This window comes from Mobula birostris, chromosome 1 (genome assembly GCF_030028105.1).
Source record: "Mobula birostris isolate sMobBir1 chromosome 1, sMobBir1.hap1, whole genome shotgun sequence".
Lineage (NCBI taxonomy): Eukaryota > Metazoa > Chordata > Chondrichthyes > Myliobatiformes > Myliobatidae > Mobula > Mobula birostris.
This window is the reverse complement of record NC_092370.1, coordinates 92,648,062-92,671,759: the sequence shown is the minus strand read 5'-3', so window position 1 is coordinate 92,671,759 and position 23,698 is coordinate 92,648,062. Positions and strand designations below refer to the sequence as shown.

At 42.6% G+C, this 23,698-nt stretch overlaps 1 protein-coding gene across 3 annotated transcripts in view; it reads right to left on the bottom strand.

The window, feature by feature from the left end:
• Window positions 1-23,698, bottom strand: part of lama1 (laminin, alpha 1) — a 346,500-nt gene that overhangs the window by 25,413 nt on the left and 297,389 nt on the right. For all 3 annotated transcript variants that reach the window (XM_072259264.1, XM_072259251.1, XM_072259258.1), the window contains exons 51-57: window positions 21,118-21,259; window positions 19,200-19,314; window positions 18,103-18,273; window positions 5,505-5,656; window positions 4,443-4,625; window positions 2,632-2,830; window positions 341-453 (exon numbers count right to left, since the gene is read on the bottom strand). In XM_072259264.1, coding sequence (XP_072115365.1) covers window positions 341-453; window positions 2,632-2,830; window positions 4,443-4,625; window positions 5,505-5,656; window positions 18,103-18,273; window positions 19,200-19,314; window positions 21,118-21,259 — 1,075 coding nt within the window. The remainder of the gene's footprint in view (window positions 1-340; window positions 454-2,631; window positions 2,831-4,442; window positions 4,626-5,504; window positions 5,657-18,102; window positions 18,274-19,199; window positions 19,315-21,117; window positions 21,260-23,698) is intronic.

Below are 23,698 nucleotides of genomic sequence, written 5' to 3'. Positions count from 1 at the left end.
ATCTTGTTGATTGATTTTAGATAAAGGATAAATATTGGCCAGGGATCTGCTCTTGTTAAAATAGTGCCCAACTGTTACGTTCATCTGACAAAGAAGATAGAATTGTGGTTTAGTACTCCATCGATAAAGTTCCCAATGAAATGCAGCGTCCTCTTAGTACTGCAATAAAGGAACCACCTAGATTTTTCAGTTGATATCTCAGATATGACCTAAACCCATAAACATCTGATTCAGAACTGACAATGTCATTCTTTGAACCATTCCTTCAAATGACCTTTTGAAAATAAGCTTAAAAATCATTCGACAGTAACTTTCACGTCTATTATGGAAAATTTCTTACTTTCTCTTTACTGAGTTCTCATCAAAGGAAAGAATCATATGGCTGCCCCGGGCAAGACCAAATTGGAAAGCTTTGGGAATAATGGCTGGCAACTCCGCTGCTGCACACTGCACCTGTTGACCAGAAATGACCAGCAATAAAACAGTTACCAATGGAAGTATTGTTAGCATTGCTTTGTTTGTATTCTCCTTTGCAGGAACCCCATTCAGGAAGGTGGACTGGCATCATGTGTTCCTGCCTTTGCCAGCTTTAAGTGTTATTGAGCACACCCCCCCGCCCGAAGACATCACCTTCTGGAACATTCCCTTGCCAACACCCAGAGAAATGTCCTTATCCACTGCATAATCTCCAGAAACTGTTTCCAGAGGCAGAAGGGTTGATAACCAGAGGACATGAATATAAGGGAATTAACTATAAAATGAAGTGTGAGGCTGTTTGAGGACACAGTACTTCACACAGCTGGTAATGCCTGAAAGGAAGGTGGAAACACAATTAAGGATATAAATACCTGAAGGGAAACTATTTACAGTTTAATGTAGATAAAGGAGCAGGATTGATTTAACAGCTCAATCAAAAGAGCCAGCACAGATTTGGTGGCCTGAATAGGTCTCTTGTGAACCAATTTAGAACATAGAACAGTACAGCAGAGGACAAAGTTTGCACCAAATACGATCCTGAATTAAACTAATTCTCTTCTGCCTGTACATGATCCATATCCTGCCATTCCCTGTATATCCATCTGTCCAACAGCCTCTTCAATGCCACTGTCAAATCTGTTTCCAGCATTATCACCAGCATCACGTTCCAGGCACCTGCCCGGCAGAACTCCCCTCCCACCTTAAATGTATGCCCTCTAGTACTTGACAATTCCCTCCTGAGATAGATACTATCTGCCTTCACCTCTGCCTCTCATAATCTTACAGACTGCTCATCAGATCTCCCTTCAGTCTCTGTTGCTCCAGAAAATAACCCAAGTCTGTCCAACCTCCCCTTATAGCTCATCTCAGGCAGCAACCTGGTAAACCTCTTCTGCACCCTTTCTAAAGCCTCACATCCCATTTCTCACTCTATCTCTCGTAATTCCATGATACGGAAGCAGTGTTTAGATCCACTGAATTTAGATCAATCCCATTCCATCACTTAACTCCCTGCAACCTATTCTCCCTCAATTCTCCCCAGTTACCTAGAGGTAGTTAACAACAGTCAATTTATCTTGCCAGAGCATCTTTGGGATGCATGAGGAAACCGGAGCAGCTGCATGAGGAGCGGGAAAACTCTACACAGACAGCACTGGACATCAGGGTCTAATCCGAGTCACTGCAAACTGTGCAGTGCTGCCAGATGCTGTGTCAACATGCCACTCTGAGATTCGCCAAAAGGGAGAGATGTGCCACCACCACACCTCTCCCAAGCTAAATAAATAAACATTTTGGAAACTGCAATGTTTTACTTCAATTTAAAGTGGCAAGTGTTTCAGACTGCAGTTAGATTTGCAATGTGGCGAAGAGGGAAAAACAAGATGCCTGTGTTTCAAAATGAGGAATTGCATGTGACGTGCTGGACTTACCTGCCTGTCAAGACCTGTCACACTTAGCCTTTTCTTAAACGCAATTGAAAGAAGTCCTTTTCTAGATTGTTACTTTTTAATATTACATCAATATAGGTGCATATACCTGCTTTCACCTTACATTAAAAAGATTCAAAATTACAGTTGAGTAAAGCTCCAGACTCTGTGATCTCTGTGAACCTGCTTGGAGAGGTCCCCTGCTGGATACAAATACAATGGAACTACCTGGCAGAGGTGGGTTCAATGCCTGGTCACTGAGGCTAAGGTGATATGACACATTCATATACAATAATACTTCATTTCATATTAACCGAAATTGAAAGCCTCAATTATCGAATTAAGAACATAAGAAATAGCAGGAGTCAGCCATCTAGCCTGTTAAGCTTGATCTGCCATTCATAAAATCATGACTGATCTGGCCATTGATTCAACTCCTCCTACCTGCCTTTGATTCAACTCCTCCTACCTGCCTTTTTCTCAAACCCTTATTTCCCCTGAAATGTAAAAATCCAACTGTGCCGTAAGTATATTTAATGAGGTAGCTTCTACTGTTTCCCTGGGCAGAGAATTCCACGGATTCACATCTCTGGGAAAATTAGTTTCTAAGTCAATTTCCTCGATTCAAATAGGCTATGCCCCCTAGTTCAAATACTACTTCTGTGAATTTAATCAAAACTTGGCAAATGTTTTCAACTGCATGGAGTTGATATTTCAAAATCCTTACAGCTTTCTTGTTGGAAGGTGAGCTGAGGGCTGTGGTTGAGGAACCTAATGATCTTTCAGGTGGTCTTATGGGTATGACAGTAGGTTGATGTGCAAGCTCAGAGCCTCTCTCATCTGGTGCAGGTGTCGGTCTCTCTGAAAGCAGGCAACTATCCAGCTCGATGTTCTGGTACTTCAGTGCACCACTGAAATCTAACAACCTGGGATTAGAAGAAAAACATTATTTTAAATTGCATAGGTTCAGCAGCAATCAGCATAAAAGATAAGACACGATTTTACAGCAGATGATTACAGAGAAGTGATTTATACAGCTAATGTCCCTTAATGATGCAATCTTTTTACCATTTGTTTTTAAGATGCAATTTATATTTAGATGCAACAGAACTGGATTTATTAGCTGCTGGTATTTTAAGAGATGGTGCTGTTCAAAGTGTGACAGGACAATTCAAGCTTTATGATTTCTGTCCTAGTGCTTTTCATTAACCATTCATAAAATGTTACTGGTAACAATAGCTTCTCTGTTATGGGTGACCTAGCAGCAAATGCTTCTGTGATGTGATATTGTGTCTCAGAACATAGCTAGAGGGGCACTCATTCCCCCCACCCCACCCCACTCCCTTTTGTGGTTGTTGCTGCTTTGGATGAGATTTTAGTTTGAATGTGGGATATTGCAGGAACTCAAACACACTACAATTTGTCCTCAGAGGGTAAGATTAACATCCGTATCATTTGTCCCCATTTAATCTGGATGGTATATGTAGTTATATTTAAGAGCAACACAGTTATGATTGGAATTATTGCCTCACAGTTTCAGTGATCTGGGTTCAACCCTGACCACTGGTGTTGTCCTGTGAAGCCTGCATGTTCTCCCTGTGACAATATGTGTTACCCTCCAATAGACCAATTTCATCCCATGTCCAAAAAATGGGGGAGGGGTTAGTAGGTTATTTGACCTTTGTAAATTGATCCAAACATGTTGATGAGTGACAGAATCTGGAAGGAGAACAAAGTTTTATATGTCACATGTACATCAAAATATTGAAGCATACAGTGAAATGCATTGCTTGCATCAACGATCAACTCTGGTCGAGGATAAGCTGGCAGCAGTCCTCAGTGTTGTAATGCGTTCGGCGCCAACATAGCATGCCCTCAACTTACTAACCCTAACCCGTACACCTTTCGAATACGTGAGGAAACTGGAGCATCCAGAATAAACACGTGGTCATGGGGAGAATGCACAAATTCCTTACAGTTAGCGGCGGAAATTGAACCCCAATGTAAAGCATTACACTAACTTACTACTCTACTGTGTCACCCTGAAAAAATGGGAATGCACAGAAAAAAGCTTACACTGAAAACTAACATGAGAAAAGAATTGCTTTGTGCGCTGGCATCAAAACAAAGGGCCAAATGGTCCACTTCTATGGCAAAATAAAATATGAAATCTATCCATACCATGGTTCCAATGGCATTATTTCTGCTGTATTATTCTCATGAAGGCTGTTCCAAGGACTTTACAGCTAATCAAATACTGTGGTAGTATTGTAAAGTGGCACCGCGTTTGTCCACAGCAAGCTCTCAGCAACAGCAATCTAATAATAATCTGAAATTTTAACTGTGGGATAAATACTGGCCACATTCTTCTATTTGTTGTGCAAGGATTAACTTCCATACATTTGAAGAGGCAGGCTACAGGGCCTCAGTTTATTGTCTGATCTGGAAGTCAGTAATGCTGACAGTGTGTACATCCCTCAGTGTTGCACTGGGATTTCAGCCTAGATATGCTGGCCAGGCAGAATTGTCCAAACTTACTCCGTGTTGAGGACCAGGTTCTTGATGCAGCCCCGGAACGATTTTGTTATCTTAAGGACAACAGCGCCCTCTCCAGCAGGAACTCCACCAGCATACAGCCTGGTAATGTTCAACGGACTGTCTGCAGAAGAGCCGAGCCTCATTTCAACGAAGTTTCCCTCATCGACCTGCAGCGCCATTATTCTGAAAGAGTGAGTTTAACACTCAAAACCAAGATGTCAAAGGGAAACCTGTACATTCACCTCCCTCATTATGTATCCCACTATTTCAGATATTTATGGGCAGGGCAGTGGCCCAGAAACTCCACCACACACTGTTGCAACAGCCTCTTTATCCACAAACTGTTAATTTTGCAGGTCACCAGGATGTATGGAAGGGTCCAATATCGCACCTGCACACTCACTCTGCCCATGGGCAGCATGGTTAGAGGGCACTGGTATCTCCCAGTGGAAGTGGGCAACTTCACTTCACTTTTGGCCCCTTTAGAGAAATGGGTTGTAACTGACTCAAAACCAGGTAGCATATTAAAGAAACCTACAGAGGATGCCATTAAACAGTGGTTAAAGGTAAACTGACCCCTGCAGTTGGAGCAAATGTGGGGGGTGCAGGTGGGAGGTGAATTGCAAGTTCCATTTTGAAACCACAGGTTACTACTGGTCATTGTTTAAACCAGCCCTAAGCTTTCTGTGCTATCCCTGTAATAAAGCAATGGACCACCTAATGTGGTGACATTGACACAAACTGGAAGGTCTCACAATTTAAACTGTTGAGTGTTCAGTTCTGTGTCAGCTAGCTAGTCTCAGAAGCTACTAAATTCTCCCCTTTGAGTTCATTATTCATTACGGAAGCGTATTTTTGAAGATGCCAATTCACACAGATAAATTTACACTTATGTGAGCACTGCTGGACTGATCAAAGTGATGGCACTAAATTTTATGTCTGCTTGTAGGCCTTCTGTCCAAGTCAAGAAGTGAAATGAGAAAACCTGTCCCTTTGACTTGCTTTCGTTTTGTTTTGCCACATCCTCTGGCTTTGGCCAGGTACATTCATGCCAATACACACCTCCTGTTCCTCCTGAGTATGATGGAGTGCTCCTGCCCATCACTGTATGTTCCGGATGGGGCCTTGGCAACGAGTCTCCTTGTGCCGACTCCATCTCCAGTGTTTATGTACACTTCGATACGCCCATCAATCATCACGATGCTAAGAAATGCCTGCAGATGTTGAAGGAGTAGTTAAAAAATCCAGACCATACTGCACCAATCGTCTAGTTCTGCCTGTTCATACCATGAGCTGTGTGGAAGGCAGGAACACCCCCAATACCTCCATAAATGAAGTCAGCAACAACAGAATTATTTAATCCTTGTGGATTTTCATTTAGAATATGGCAACAAGACGAGAGATGAGTTAATGTGAGGGTGACATCACAGAGATATCAGAACATAAGGGTGAAACTTCATATTGGCTGTTGTGGAACTGCGGGCATCTTCCACCATGTGGGAACTCAGTTTGGAGCTGTAATTCACAACCTTCATACTATTTCATTAGGAGTTTGAGGAGAATTGGTATGTCACCAAAGACACTCACAAAATTCTACAGATGGACCGTGGAGAGCATTTTAACTGATTGCATCATCACTGTCTGATATGGAGGGGCCACTGCACCGGATCAGAAAAAGCTGCAGAAAGTTGTAAACCTGCCAGCTTCATCCTGGGCACTAGCCTCCCCAACATCTGGGACACCTTCAAAAGGTGATGCCTCAAAAAGGCAGCATCCATCATTAAGGACCCCCATCACCCAGGACATGCCCTCTTCTCATTACTACCACAAAGGAGGAGGTGCAGGAGCCTAAAGACACATACTCAATGATTCTGGAACAGCTTCTTCCCCCCCACTCCCCACCATCAGACTTCTGAATGGACAATGAACCCATGTACATTACCTCAGTAATTTTTCCCTATCTTTTTGCACTACTTTCTTTTTTTATGCAAGGGGTTTCTTCTTTTATGTCACTGTGAAGGCTAACAAAATGGCTTCTTTGTTATGTTATAATTAAAATGGCTTTTCTGTAATAATAACTGCGATGTAAGGAGTTCTCTCTCTCTCTGCTTGTTTGGGTTATATTATTGATAAGAGAGGGAACGAACCAGTTGGGATAGGTGTTATTCTTTTTTCTGTGTCTGCAAGCTATTGTGTTTCGCCGGCTTTGGAGAGAAGGCACGATGGGGACAGAGAGAGGAGACGCGATGCTGTGACCCTGGGCGGCGGGACAGACCCCGAGCAGGAGTCTGAGGCCCAGGGTCTTCGACGTGGAGAGGAGACGAAGACAGACTCATGTGGAGCGTCTGGTTGACCACTGTGGTTGGTTCCAGGCGGCGGGTCGAGATGGTCGGAGGGGATCGAATGGTGGAAAGAAGACTCCGTTAATTGGCCTCCAACTGTTGTGCACAAAGTGGTTGAACTTTGATAAGTTTGGTGCCTTTTACTTTCCTTTTATATTTTATCTCTATTAATTACATAGTTCCAGTAATATCTATAAATTGTAATCATTTAATCATATATGGTGTATTGTCTGTTATTTGGTGGGGTGGGTACATCACACAGCATCCACACACACTTGATTACCCAGTTTGGCGGGGCCGAAGGCTGCTTTCCCTAGACGGAAACGAGTAGAGCGAGCCTGAGGCTTGCCAGGGGGCCACATTTATATATACTTATTACAATTTATAGCTTATTGTTATGCATTGCAATGCACTGCTGCCACAAAACAACAGATTTCACAATGTATGCCAAAGACATTAAACTTGATTCTGATTCTGTGCGGGTAGTGAACAGTTCTCAGGAATGAGATCCTGCTGTAACCTCAGGAATTCCTGCAGTATTTCAAAAGGCACATCTTCAAAAGGTGGTGCCTCAGGAAGATAGCATCCATCATTCAGGACACTCACCATGAGGGACATGCCCTCTTCTCATTACTACCATCAGGCAGTTGGGACAGGAGCCTGGAGATCCACACTCAATGCTTTAGGAACAGCTTCATCACCTCTGCCATCAGATTTCTGAACAGTCCGTGAAACCATGAACACTATTTCGCCATTCCTCTTTGACACTATTTATTATCTATTCAACATAATAATTTTTTGTTTTGCACTGTATTCCCACAAAATAACAAATGTCATGACATCTGTCTGTGGTAATAAACCTAATTCTGATTCTGACTTTGATGCAGATCCCTCCCCTTCCAGTTAAAATGGTGCTGGTGAACTTCAGTGACTTTTGGCTGGTGGCTAATGAAACAAGGATAGCAGCTAACTGCTTTTTAAATCTCACTTTTTCTGGCAAACCATCATCGCAAGTAATAGTCTGCGACTTCCCTTTGGACTTGGAGGCAATTCGATGTGGCAGAACCAAGACAAGCTGAGGCAGTGAGCCCAATACTGACAGCGTGGAAGACTGTGAAAGGTCAGCTACAGCCCAATTCAAAGCTGTGGGGTTATCTCTCTAGACAGAGATTTACAGGCTGAATCAGCGAAGTCCGGTGTGATCAAGCGGCAGAACCTGTTTCTTGGCTGGAGATTTAATCTCCAGATCAGATTGAAAAGGTCAGGGTATCCAGGCCCAAGGCAATGGGTGGGCCAGTTCAGATCACTGCTCGAAGCAGCAGAACCTGGTGCTCAGACAGAATTTTGCGCCGGGCCAAATTGAAAAGGCCAGGGTGTCGGAGCCCCATGTGAGGTATGGGCTGGTTCGGATTGCTGCTCCAAGACGTTTACTTGGCTCTGCGGTGAACTGTGGGACTCTCTTTGCAGACTTCAGTTCAGGAACGGTATTCGTTTGCGGTTATTGTTTTGCATGATGTACTTTTCATTGCACATCGGGTATATATGGAGTATTTTTTTGGGTGCCTCTTTAGTGACTGCCTGTTAGGAGATGAATTTCAAGGTTGTATAATGCATAAATACTTTGATAATAAATGTACTTTGAACTCTCTTGGAAGTAAGGCCTGATTTATACTTCTGCGTTGACTCGATGCCGTAACCTACGCAAGTGACTTACAGGCGTTGAGAGCATTTATACTTCTGCGTTGGTGTGTCTGCATCGCTCTGCAATTCGCACACGTTATGCATGCGCACAAACCTGCCTGTGCAAGGCTTCATGCTCATGGTAGTCTTTCTCGGGGTAAAAAAGAAGCGAACGTCTTTTTTCATAAAAGTGAAATGTGTCCTCCATAATTTTGGAGGTCTGTAAAGCTTTATGGAAACCATTGCAGCCAGAGTTCCTTCCCTGCCCTTCAGTTGCCCAATGGGAAGCTATTGCAGCATAGGAGGAAAAGCGATGCTACCAATCGGACCAATCACAGCTGTTGCGTTCTGCATTGCTGCGACGCGCGGTTACATTTTGGAAGAAGTGCGCGTCGCAGCAATGCAGGCTCTGGCATAGGGATGCGCGTCAGTTTTGCGGCAGCGCAGTACTTACGGCATCACGTTGACTCAGAAGTATAAATCAGGCTTAACCAAGTGGATACAATGGTTAAGGTGTTTCATTTTGAGTTATACTGCAAGTGCTCATTGAAATCTGCCGAACTTCACTTCATCGTCACTCTCAGGTGGACAAAACACTCACTCACAGGGGCTGGGAAGAGGACGAAGGAACAAAAGGACTCAGAAAACACAAAGGAGAATGAGAGACAGAGGGAAAAAAAAAACAGGAAAAAATACAAAACAAGAAAAAAGAGTGTGGGTAGAAATGTTGACCAATTGAAATCAGCAGAATAACTAAATTAGGTGTTTATACTGCTATAACAGAAATCATGAGATATGACTGACACAATCACCATTTTTAACTATTTTTAGGTTTCTGGTGAAGTAATATCAAGACTCTGGCCTTTCTTCTGTAATTAGCACAATGCCATTAGTCCTGCTGATTCTAACATATTCACTACTGCCTATATCAGAGAGTGAGTGGAGTATTCCTGCATTGTGAAAATGATGATGCTTGTATATTAGAAACACAGGAACCTTGCCATAATGTATTGGAATGTCCCTCAATTACATACAGCATTTCCTCATCTCAGCTGTTGTACTTTACACTGATAGAAAAGTTAACAGTGGGATCTTGATCAACACAGAGATCAAGGGGTACAGGGGTAGAACTGGTGATTCCAATGGCATTCTCTGTGTAATGTTTCTGAATGCAACTGATACAACTTGTTCTGATTTTCAATAGTTTTAAAGTTGTTTACTTTCATAATTAGAGATTCAAATGATTAAGTATGAGAAAATGGATTTTACTTCACAGATCAGTGAATGGGAACTAATAGTAACAAAAAATTGAAGAGAAGTTTGCTTTAAAATACCATTAAATGCATTTCAAAGCAATTAAGTCTATGGAAAGTGATTTCAGATATTCTTCCGAGACTTGACAAGGTACTTTATAAGTCTAAGCTGTTATTTCATTTAAAGCCATTCGCTTCGCGCAAAGTATTCAAAGATGTGGCAAAAATAACAGTCGACATATGCCTTCTTGTTTATTATTAACTAACTAGTGTACTTGGAAAGTTCATGCTTTTTTTATTCTAACAATATCTTGCAATTGTAAAATGACTAACAATTGTAAAATAGTACAACTGCAAAGGCATCAGCAAGATGACCCAAGGTTCCTCACAAGAGTGCTAACAAAATTGAAGTGGCCTCTGTGCAGCATGAAGTTACTTCGGGTCAGGTGGCCAAAATATAGGCCAAAAAAGACTTAAAGAAGATAGGAAAGTGGAGGGGTGGAGATTTTGGGGAGTTAATCAAGCTAAGGGCTTCAAGAGTTTGAAGTAATATTGGAAAAGATGAAATTTAAGATCCTCAAGAGGCAGATGGAGAGAAATTCAGATAATGCAGAGGGCTGTAGGAGAGGACAGAAATAGCGAGAGAGAGATAGCTAGATAGATACAGGAGGGATTTGAAAACAGTTTTTTTTAAGGAATCACGCAGCTCAGAGAGAAGCTATTCAGCTTAAATTGTCTGTGCCAAAAGCTATCTAATTTGTTCCTGATCTGAGTAAAATCGTACTGTACAGCAGAGAAAGGGGCCCTTTTGGCTCAACTTGTACATGCTAATCATGATGTCATTCTAAATTACTGCCATTCATCTGTAAAGGGCTGTATCCTTATTCTCCTTTCCTATCCAGGTATCGGTCTAAATGCCTTTTAAAGATATGAGGTGTAGATCTGCCTCTATCATCTTCTTTGACAGTTCGTTGCACATAACCACCATTCTGTGTGGAAAAACTTACCCCTCAGATCTCTTCTGAATATATCCATTCTTACCTTAAGGTTATGTGTTCTAGTTGTAGGTTCCCTAACCTAAACAAAAGGCTTGTACTATCTGCTCTATTTATTCCTCTCATTAACTTCATTGACTTCTAAATGGTTATCCCTAAGCCTTCTTCATTCCAGTGGGAATAAACTTATTCTATCCAATCTCTCCTGGTTGCTAAATTCCTCCATTCTAAACAGCATCCTGATGAATCTCTTCTATACTCTAATACCATCATATTCTGGTGATGACCAGAACTGTACATAATACTCCACCAATACTTTTATACAGTGTGACATGATACCCTATCTGTTCAACTCAATGCCTTGGCCTATGAAGGCAAACATACCAGGTGCCTTATTCACTACTCTACCCACCTGCCTCTTCATTTTCAGGGAACTATGAACTTGCACCTCAAGGTCACTCTCTACATCAACACCCCTAAAGTCCCTGTCATTTACTGGGTTTAACAGGTCAAAATGCCTATTGGACTATAAGACCATAGGACACAGGGGCAGAATTAGGCTATTCAGCCCACCGAGTCTGCTCTGCCATCCCATCATGACTGATCCCGGGTCCCACTCAAACCCATACACCTGCCTCCTCACCATAACCTTTGATACCTTTGCCAATCAGGAAACTATCAATCTTCACATTAAATATACCCATGGACTTTGTCTCCACAGCCGTCTGTGGCACAGCATTCCACAGATTCACTACTCTCTGGTTAAAACCATTCCTCCTTACCTCTGTTCTAAAGGTCACCCCTCAATTTTGAAGCTGTGCCCTCTAGTTCTGGATACCCTCACAACAGGAAACACCTTCTCCACATCCACATTATCTAGTCCTTTCAACATTCAGTATATTTCAATGAGATCCCCCCTGCATTCTTCAAAATTCCAGTGAGTACTGACCTAAAGCTGCCAAATGCTTCTCATATGTTAGTCCCTTCATTCCTGGAATCATCCTTGCGAACCTCTCTCCAATGACAACACATCCTTTCTGAGATATGGGGCCCAAACCATTGACAATACTCTAAGTGTAGCCTGACTAGTGTCATATAAAGGCTCAACATTATCTCCTTGCTTTTATATTTTATTCTCCTTGAAATAAATGCCAAACATTGCATTTGCCTTCATTACCACAGACTGGACCTGTAAACTAACCTTCTGGGAGTCTTGCATGAGGACTCCTAAGTCCCTTTGCACCTCTGATGTTTGAATTTCCTCCCGATAATGTGCACTATTGTTCCTTTTACCGAAATGCATTATCATACATTTCCCAACACTGTATTCCATCTGCCACTTTTTTGCCCTTTCTTCCAAATTGTCCAAGTCCTTCTGCAATTGCATTGCTTCCTCAGCACTACCTACCGCTCCACCTATCTTCGTATCATCCACAAACTTTGCCACAAAGCCATCAATTCCATTGTCTAAATCATTGACAAACAATGTGTGAAGCAGCAGTCCCAAAATTGACCCCTGTGGAACGCCGCTAGTCATTGGCAGCCAACAAAGCCCCCGTTATTCCCACTCACTGCCTCCTACCTGCCAGTCATTCATCTATGCATGCTAGTATCTTTCCTGTAATGCCATAGGATTTTATTTTGTTAAGCAGCCTGAAGCATGGCAGCTTATCAAATGCCTTCTGAAAGTCCAAGTAATGGCATCCACTTCTTTTCCTTTGTCCACCCTGCTTGCTACTTTCTCGAAGAACTCTAACCAATTTGTCAGGCAAGAAGCCATGCTGACTTTGACTTATTTTATCATTAGCCTCCAAGTACCCCGAAACCTCATCCTTAATAATGGACTCTGAGGTTAGGCTAGCTGGCTTATAATTTCCTTTCTTTTGTCTTCCTCCCTTCTTAAAAAATGGAGTGACATTTGCAAAGTTCCAGTCCTCTGGGACCATGACATAATCAAGTGATTCTTGAAAGATTGTAACCAATGCATCTGCTATCTCTTCAGCAACCTCTCTCAGGACCCTGGGATGTAGTCCACCTGGTCCAGTTGACTTAAACACTTTAAGACCTCTGAGTTTGCCTAGCACTTTTTCCTTTGTAATAGCAACAGTACTCACTCCTGCTCCCTGACACAGCTATTCTCTTCCACAGTGAAGACTGACTCAAAGTACTTACTTAGTTCATCCGCCATTTCCTTGTCCCCCATTACTAGCTCATTAGCATAATTTTCTAGTGGTGCAATATCAACTCTCACCTCCCTTTTACTCCTTATGTAACAGAAAAAACTTTCCGTATCCTGCCTTATATTATTGGCTAGTTTGCCCTCATATTTCTTCTTTTTCCATCTTATAGCTTTTTAGTTGCCTTGTGTTGGACTTTTAAAAACTTCTAAATCATCCTAATTCCCACTCACTTTTGCTACATTGTACGCCCTTCCCTTGCCTTATCAGCCAGCCACAGTTGCCTACCCTGCCATCTGAGAACTTCTTCTGTGGAACATATCAATTCTGCGCCTTGTGATCTATTCCCAGAGATTTCAGCCTCCTCTGCTCTGCCATCATCCCTGTCAGTATCCCCCTCCAATCCATCTGGGAAAGCTTCTCTCTCATGCATCTGTAATTCTTTTTCTACTGCAATACAGATACATGTGAGCTATGCTTCTCCCACTTAAACTGCAGTATGAATTCAACCATATTATAATCACTGCCTCCTAAGGGTTCCTTTACCTTAAGCTACCTAATAAAATCTGGATTATTACACAACACCCAATCTAAGATAGTCCTTCCCCAAGTAGGCTAAAGCACAAGCTGCTCTAAGAAGCCATTTCAACAAATTCCTTCTCCTGTGATCTACTACCAACCCAATTTCCCCAATCCCCTTGTATACTGAAGTCCCCCATTACAATTGTGAAAATACCCTTTTAAAATGCCTTTTCCAGCTCCCTTTGCAGTCTCAACCCCACACCTTGGCTACTACTTGGAGGCCTATATATGATTCCCATAATGGTTTTCTTTTTATTGTTGCTGTTTCTTAACTCCACCCACAAAGATTTGACATTCTCTGACCCTACGTCACCTCTTTCTAAAGATGAAATTCCATCTCTTACCAAACGAGCCACACCACAGCCTATGCCTTCCTGCCTGTCCGTTCAATAAAAAGTGTATCTTTTGATATTAAGTTCCGAACTATGACCTTTCAGCCACAACTCAGTGAGGCCCACAACATCATACCGACCAATCTGTAATTGCACTGTGAGTTCACCCACCTTATTCTGAATACTACATGCATTGAAATACAGCACCTTCAAGTCTTGCATTCTTCGCCCTATTTAATTTTGCCTCTGTGGATCAATTTAACTCTTTGCACTGTCTGCATTTGTACCCAATCATTGGCTTTTCCTCCCTTACATTCCTGTTACATCCACCATCTACTTGTAAACCTGCTGGCTCGTCCTCAGCTCTATCACACTGGTTAACATCCCCCTGTCATATTAGTTTAAACAGCTCCCAACAGCTTTAACAAACCTTCCCACAAGGATATTGGTCCCCCTCAGATTCAAGTGCAACTTGCCCCCTTTGTGCAGGTCACACCTGCCCCAGAAGATGTCACAATGATCCAGAAATCTGAATACCTGCCCCCTGCTTCAATTCTTCAGCCACGCATTGATCTGCTACCTTAATCCCTATTGTCACTGTCACATGGCACAAAGCACAGGTAGCAATCCCAAAATTACAATCCTTGAGGTCCTGTTTCTCAACTTCTTTCCTAGCTCCCTGTATTCTGTTTTCAGGACCTCCTCCTTTTTTGTTTAACCTCTGTCACTGGTACCAATATGTACCACAACTTCTGGTTGCTAACCCTCCCTTTTCAGGATACTGCGGACATGTTCAAAAACACAGCCGCCCCCAGCATCTGGGAGGCAAGCTACCATCCCTGTTTCTTTTTCGCATCCACAGGATTGCCTATCTGTGCTCCTCACTATGGAGTCCCCTCTTATGGCTGCCTTCCTCTTTAGTTCCCTACCTTTCTGAGCCACAGGACTAGACTCAGTGCCAGAAGCACGGTCGCTGTTGCTTCCCCCAGGTAGGTCTCCCCCCCCAACAGTACTCAAGGTGGAGTGCTTATTGTTGAGGGGGGCCGCTCTCCACTATTTGACGTTTTTCCGTCCCTCTCCTGACAGTCACCCATTTATCGGTCTCCTGTAGCCTTGGGGTGACAACCTCCCTGTAGCTCCTGTCTATCACCTCCTCACTTTTCCTAACAAGTTAAAGCTCCTGCTCCTGCTCCCTACTTACGCTTATCTGAATTAAATTCCACAGGTCACTGTTCTACCCATGTCCCCTTGTATCCATAGAGAAACTATCTATGAATCTACCAATTTTCATGTCATTTGCAAACTCACTAATCAGGCCACCCGACGTTCATTTTTAAGTCATTTATATATAAGAAAAACAACAAAGGCTCCAGCACCAGTCACTATGGTATAGCACTTCCAGTCAGACAAAACAACTCTACCACAACCCCCTGCCTCCTATCACCAAACCAACATTCCTTGGATCCACAGTGCTTTAGCCTTCTGGACCTGCCTACCAGGCAGGAACGCATCAAAAGCTTTGCTAAAGCCTATGTATGTGAGCCACATATACCAGGGGTCCCCAACCTTTTTTGCACCGCAGACCGGTTTAGTATTGACAATGTTCTTGCGGACCAGCCAACCGGGCCGGGGGGGAGGGGGGGCGGTGTTCAAGTAGGGTTGAACTCACCTCAACATGTCTTTTACGGTTAGGGTTGCCAACTTTCTCACTCCCAGGTAAGGGAGAAAAGTAGCAGTCAAATACGGGACACTTGTGTTTACCCCGAGAAAGACTACCATGACCATGAAGCCTTGCGCGGGCACCTGTGTGCGCATGCGTGTACATGCCAATTTTTTTCTACAACTCGGTTTTGGTTTAATCTTCCCGACTCAAATTGAAACTACACTGTACATACATTATTTCCACTTTATATAGGCTGTGTACTTATCATATCATTCCTGCTTTTACGATACATTAGTGTTACTTTAGGTGTTATTTGGTATGATTTGATAGGTTAATTTTTGGGTCTGGGAACACTCAAAAACTTTCCCCATATAAATTAATGGTAATTGCCTCTTCGCTTCACACCATCTCCACTTACGAACGGTTTCATAGGAACACTTTACCTTAGCGGGGGAAGTACAGGACAAGGGCGGTCCCATATGGGACAAACCAATTTAGCCCAATATACGGGATGTCCTGGCAAATACGGGACAGTTGGCAATCCTATATTCAAGTTCAATAGTGCGTGACAGGGAATGAGGAAAGGTGCAGCTGACTCATATCTTTTCCTCACGGCCCAGTAGCACATGCTTTGCGGCCCGGTGGTTGGGGACCACTGACATATACCACTCTGCCTCATCAATTTTCCTAGGTACCTCCTCAAAAGATTGTGATTTTCGCTGCACCAAACCATGCTGACACCCCCTAAGCAATTACAGGTGTCCCCCGCTTTTCGAACGTTCGCTTCACGAAACCTCACTGCTACGAAAGACCTACATTAGTACCCTGCTTTCGCTTTCAGAAGGTGTTTTCACTGTTACGAAAAAAAAATTCAGTGCGCAATAAAAGGCAGCGCACCCTGAGCAGCCGCTCTGCCCCAGATTCGGAACGGCATTGCTTAAACACATTGCATTGAGCAGCCGTTAGCAAGATGAGTTCTAAGGTGTCGGAAAAGCCTGAAAGAGTAAGGGTGTTACACTTAGCGTAAAACTAGACATAATTAAGCGTTTCGATCGTGGCGAACGAAGCAAGAACAAAGTGAGTTTGGCTTGTGGAAGTTGATGAAGATGATATTGAAGAGGTTTTGGCATCCCATGACCAAGAACTGATAGATGAAGAGCTGATGCAATTAGAAGAGGAAAGGATAACAATCGAAACCAAATGCAGAAAGTGAAGCAACTGCATGAGATATTCGCTGCAGCGATAAAGTACGACTTTAATTTTGAAAGGGTACGTAGGTTTAGGGGATATTTGCAGGATGGTTTGAGTGCTTACAAACAACTGTATGATAGAAAAATGCGCGAGGCTCAGCAGTCAAGCAAACCTTCCACATCAGCCACAGCAGACGACGAACCTCAACCTTCCACATCGAGGCAGGCAGTCATAGGAGAAGATGAGCTGCCTGCACTGATCAACGATGAGATGACACCCCCCGTGTCCCACCACCCCAACACCTGGGCCCCGGACAGATACTGTACCGATTCGCGAAGAATGCAGCGGTAGCCGGGAGACACACAGCACATCTTTAAGAAAAAAGCCGAAATAAACATGCTAATTAATTAGGTGCCGCCTAGCACGTAATTGTCAGCCCACATCAGAGGCGATGCAATCGGCAATCGTCTCTGATCTGCGCCGATACTTACGTGCCGGGCAGCACCTAATTAATTAGCATGTTTATTTCAGCTTTTTTTCTTAACGATGTGCTGTGTGCCTCCCGACTACCACTGCGTTCTTCGCGGCAATGTATCGGGTCGGCGGCCTGGAGGGTGGGGGCCACTGCACCACCCAGCCTGTGACGACTCAGTCTAACACACCATCATCAGTGTGCTCGGCACTGTTTTCCCAATTCCGGTAAGTGATACTACACTGTACATACATTATTTTTACTTTATATAGGCTGTGTATTTTTACATGTTATTTGGTAGATTTGGCAGCTTCATAGTTTAACGGCTACTGGAGAGCGCGTTTATGCCAACAGCGCTTGCGTGAGATTTTCGCTACGGAGATCTGTGCAGGCAATCGTTGTAGAGAAGTATTTCTACTTTATGTAGGCTGTGTATTTATCATATCATTCCTGCTTTTACTATATGTTACTGTTATTTTAGGTTTTATGTGTTATTTGGCATGATTTGGTAGGTTATTTTTGGGTTTGCGAACGCTCACGAAATTTTCCCATAAAAATAAATGGTAATTGCTTCTTCGCTTTACGACATTTCAGCTTACGAACCGTTTCATAGGAACGCTCTACCTTCTGATGGTGGGGGAAACCTGTACTGCCTTTCCAAATAACCATAAATCTTGTTCCCTTAGAATCATCTCCAATAACTTCCCTCCTACTGATGCAAGACTATCTGGCCTGTTGTTTCCCAGTTTATCTGCTCTGACCTTGTGAATAAGGGAACAATATTTGTTATACTTTCTCTTTCTAAATGGTTCTGTAGTGTTTTTCCTTTATTCTCAGTTCCCACATGAAAGTAACTCCTGGACTTCCAGACATCCTCACACAGTGTCCCCAAAACTCTGTAAAAACATTTTCCTCATTGCCCCTCCCCAATCACTCCCCACAGATTCAATCAAGTCTCTTCCAGAGGACTCACCATTTTTGTCTGCCGCCGATTACGGCCTCCAGTTGTTTTGCCCATACCAGCTAAGATAAGCCCAGTGCCATTCCTGGTGGCAAATGTCGCCATTAACTTTGTTTCCAGTGGCAGGACCTTCGGCCGCAACTGAATGTACCCGTCACTGAAAATACTCACACTCCGGATAGGCTGTTCAGTCAAAAACATAAACATTATTGACAGCATTTCCATTGATACCATAGTCTTGGTCTTTGTACTCCAGAAACTAAAGTTAATCAACTTTACAACAATAAGATGAATGAAACAAATTACAACAAGGGAGGAGATGCAGGTGCTGGAACTTGGAAACAGAAGTAGAAATTGCTGTAAATACTCAACAGCTCAGGCAGCTTCTGTAGAGAGGGAAAGGTGTTTATAATGTTGGCCAATAACCTACAATACTGAGAAACAATGACCTGAATACTGACATCCTTGACTTAAAATATTAACTGATATTGTCTGGACAGCTAGGTGTATCGATAGGCATACTGATTTGAAACAATGGTAATCATGATAACTGGGAGACTCTGGTTTAATCATTGTCACATATTATCTGCAGTGGAATATTGTCTGGGTAAGAGGTGTTCAAAAGCACAACAACAGCTAAGCTAATGGGAGAGAGAGAGAAGAATCTATCTTGAAAAAGAAGGAACATAAGAAATTAGAAGCAAGAGTTGGTTATTTGACCCTTGAAGCCTGTGCCATCCAATGTCCAACATTCTCTAACATTGAGAAGAATGAGAGGTAAATTCTTCAGGGCTCATCATCTCAAAAAACAGGATAAACCATTTAGGACTGAGACATGGAGAAAGTTCTTCACTCAGATGGTGGTGAAGCTCTGGAATTTTCTACCCTGTAGGGATCAGTTTTTTTGAACTCAGATATCAATCGTTTTTGGGGTATTACAAACGTTTGTAATAAAATTCAAAGACATCAAGTTATATGGGGATAGGGCAAGAAAATAGCATGAGGAAAAAGATCAGCCATGATCTTGATGAATGGGGGAGTAGGCTTGAGAAGTCTGATGGCCTAGAGCCAATTCTTACGTTCTTCATGAAAATTCTCTTTTCTTTTACCTCAAGTAAACAGCCTTTCTTCACACCCAAGGAATTCTTCAGCAGGTCAAACGTAGATCGGTAAATCTCCACCTTCTTCAAGCAGCCCACAAATGATTTGCTGAGAACTTCTTTCCTGAAAGATAGCCAACAGTTGAAGTAGAAACATGGGTTGGTGACAGCATCACACCATTGTAGATTGAAGTATCAAAAAAGAAAAGTAAAATATGACCAGAAAGTACTGGCTATACTCAGCAGGCCAGGCAGCAGAGGTAATGCTGCATGTTGATAATATTAGAGAAGAAAATAAAATATAAAATTGAAACAGAAAATGCTGGATATTCAGCAAGTCAAGACAGCATATGTGGACTGGGATTCAAAGTTAATATTTCAGTTCCACGGCCTTTTGTCAGAATGGGAATAGTTGGAAATTAAACACGTTTTTAGTTGGCAAGAAGGTAAAAGGGGAGGAGGGAACAAAGGGAATGCCGACCATAGGGAGGAAATGAAAAGAGGCTGATGACACAAAAGTTGGTGGTGCAAGGTAAGAGAGACTGTTGAAGGCTTGTTCACCATGACTAATCTATCTGAGCAGATGAACACTTGTTAACTGTGGCTAATCTATCTGAGTAGCTGTAAACAAGAGATGAAGAACAGTGGAGAATGAGCCAAAGGAGTTGCTGGAACTAGGGGATACAAAGCCATGCAATTAGCCAGATTTCTGAAATTAATGAGAATAGCTTAAATATGCAGCAAATCAGGCAGCATCTGGGGAGACAAAAACAATTAACATTACCGATTTTGATGATCTTTCATTAGAACCGGCCAGTTCTGATGCACTGTTAAGTCTGGTTATTTGAAATGCTGCTTCACCTAGATCAAGAGTTCCCAACCTTATTTATGCCATGAATCCCTACCATTAACCAAGAGGTCCATGGACCCCAGGTTCAGAACACCTGATCTAGATCGAGTTTTTGATCTCTGGATGGTGGGAACAAAAGAGGCCAAAAGACAAGTGTTGCAAGGCAAGTGAGGCTTCATAGGCAGAGAGGACGATATTGGGGTAGAATGAAATCACAATGAGTACAATCTCTCCTGGGTGAGTGGGTTGTAGAAGATGCATCCGGGTGATATGAGTGGAAGATGATGGTAAGGAGAACCTTACTATTGCTTTTGGTGAGAGCCCCATCAAATACCATCGATAGGAAGTTATAGTTAAGGTGAAAAAATACAACTTCAAAAAACTAGGCTAGAAAGTCTGGTCATCAGAACGGATAAAACAGAGCTGGAGGATTTGGGAGAGTGGTAGTCCTTGTGGGCAGCAGGGAGGAAATAGGTTTGTCAAGTTAGTGGTGACAGTGCATGAGAGTATAGAAACACTAACCCATCTCTACAGATGGAGCGAAAGAGTTGAGAAACAGAAAAAATGATAGGCGGACCAGCTGAGATTGAGAGCTGAGTGGAAACTGGGAGAAAATGTAAAGGAACATTCATTTTCTGTATGAGAGAAGGGTTTAATGTCAATACAGTCAACAATATACCAGGGATATAGATCAGCGAGGGAGATTCAGTAGGATTGAATCCATTCATCTTATTATGAGGGACTAGAACTGCTTACCACACAGCTCTCCATTTATATTCCGGTCCTCTGCAAATACCAGTCATTGAACATTTTGTTTCATTTTCTGCACCAGTTCATCTATTTTAAGGATGTACACCCTTAGACCACCTGATCTTTCAACCTAACTGTCTAGATATACAATGCTTAGAAAGTAATTGGAATCAACATGAACGGCGGTCTAAAGCAGCCTGATTTAAAATACATTTTAAGTCAAAAATGAGATTACTAGAAGATTACAGCCATCTATCTTGTTATGTTCAGGGAGATTTGTATCAGTAGAGCAAACTTAGAACATAAGTCTGCTTATAAATTAAGTACCTGTAAGTTCTGGAACGAGGTAGACCCCCTATATATATTGGATCTTTGTGCCCACGGTTGAGATCGGAAGCACTTCCCGGCGATTCTCCTTGGACAGTCTCTCGGTCAGTTGAATTAAATGGGTCCATGACAGCCAAAACACCTGTGAACATTCATAAAACTGCTCTTTTTAAATGTTCCTGGTGACATGATACTACTGAGAAATAAAAGCCCAGATGTATGCCTCTGATCACAGAGGCTGGAGTACTCCTTTTATAATGACAAATGACAGAAGCTAACTGCCAATGTGCCAGTTATAGCTTTTGAGAAATATGAACATCATCTATCAATGGACACTATTATTACATCCTTCCTGGCTGAATATCTTGCCAATTCAGATGAAAGGCCTTGACCCAAAACAATGCCTCACCGTTTCCCTCTACAACAGTGTGAGCCAAAGAGCCTGTACTGTGCTGTGCTATTCTATGTTCCAAATGCAGCCTAACCACTGAGTCCCCCAGCAGCCTGTTTATTTTTGCTCCACATTTCAACATCTACAGACAACTGCAGAATTTGAGGGGCACAAAGGTAAATTCAATAATCCCATACGAGCCATATTGACATCACTTCGATGGAACGGTTCTCATCTGTTTACTGATGAAATGTGGAAAATGAGTTCCAGCAACAACAAAAGTCAGGAAGGGTTCAAAATGGGCGATGGACCCATACTGAGTAAATTAAGTTAAAATCAGGAAGGAGGTGCTGTTAGAGATGACAGCAGTGCAGCAATGGTTTGAGTTTCTCGGAAACATGAGGAGGGTGCAGGACAGATGTATTCCAAAAACAAAGAAATAATCAAATAGCAAAATAGTACAACAGTGGCTGACAAAGGAAGTCAAATCAAATATAATATTAAAGAAAAAAAAGAGGGCATAAAACAAAGCAAAAATTAGCGGAAACATAGAGGATTGGTAAGATTTTAATAACCTACAGACAGCAACTAAAGAGAATCATTAGGAGGGAAAAGATTAAATTTGAAAGCAGGCCAGCAAACAATATAAAGGTGGATAGAAAAAGCGTTTTCAAGTATATAAAAAAATAAGAGATAAGAGTGGATATAGAAAATGAGGCCAGAGAATAATAACGAGGGACAAGGAGATGGCAGATGAACTAAATGTAGACACTAGCAGTGTGCCAGATGTTGAAGGGTGTGAGGGAAGAGAGGTGAGTGCAGTTACTATTATATGGGAGAAGGTACTCAAAAAGCTAAAAGACGTAAAGTGTATAAGTCACCTGGACCAGATGAACTGCACCCTAGGGTTTGAAAGAGGTAGCGGAAGAGACTGTGGAGGCATGAGTAACGACCTTTCAAGAATCATTACACTCTGGCATGGTTCCAGAGTACTGGAAAATTGCAAATGTCACTCTACTCTTTAAGAAAGGAGCAAGGCAGCAGAAATGAAATTATAGACCAGTTAGCCTGACCTCAGTGGTTGGGAAGATCTTGGAGCCAATTGTTAAGGATGAGGTGATGGAGTGCTTGGTGGCACCGGGCAAGGTAAGACAAAGTCGGCATGGTTTCCTTAAGGGAAAATCCTGCCTGATGAACCTGTTGGAATTCTTTGAGGAGAGTACAGGGAGGATACATAAAGGGGATGCAGTGGATGTTGTATATTTGGATTTTCAGAAGGCTTTTGACAAGGTGCCACACATGAGGCTGCTTACCAAGTTAAGAGCCCCTAGTATAACAGGAAAGTCACTGGTTAGAGCATTGGTTCATTGGTGGGAGGCAGTAAGTGGGAATAAAAGGATACTTGTCTATTTGGCTGTCAGTGGTGTTCCACAGAGGTCAGTGCTGGGACCACTTCTTATTATGCTGTATATAAATGATTTAGATGATGGAACAGATGGCTTTGTTGCCAAATTTGCAGATGGTACGAAGATTGATGGAGGGGCAGGTAGTGTTGAGGAAACAGGTAGGATGCAGAAGGACCTAGACAGATTTGGGGAATGGGCAAGAAAGTGGTAGATGAAATACAATGTTGGAAGATGCATGGTCATACACTTTGGTAGTGGAAATAAACATGTGGACTATTTTCTAAACAGGGAGAAAATCCCAAAATCTGAGATGCAAAGGGACTTGGGAGTCCTTGTGCAGAACACCCTGAAGGTTAACTTGCAGGTTGAGTGGGTTGTGAGGAAGGCAAATGCAATGTTAGCTTTCATTTCAAGAGGTCTAGAATACAAGAGCAAAGATGTGATGCTGAGGCTTTATAAGGCACACCCTGAGTATTGCGAACAGTTTTGGGGCACTCATCTTAGAAAAGATGTGCTGGCATTGGAGAGGGTCCAGGGGAGGTTCACAAGGATGATTCCAGGAATGAAAGGGTTATCATACGAAGAACATTTGATGGCTCTGGGTCTGCACTCGATGGAATTCGGAAGTCTGAGGGGGCAGCTCGTTGAAACTTTTCGAATGTTGAAAGGCCTAGACAGAGTAGTTGTGGAAAGGATGCTTCCCATGGTGGAGGAGTTTAGGACAAGAGGACACAGCCTTAGGGTGGAGGGGCATTCATTTAAAACAGAGATGCAGAGAAATTTC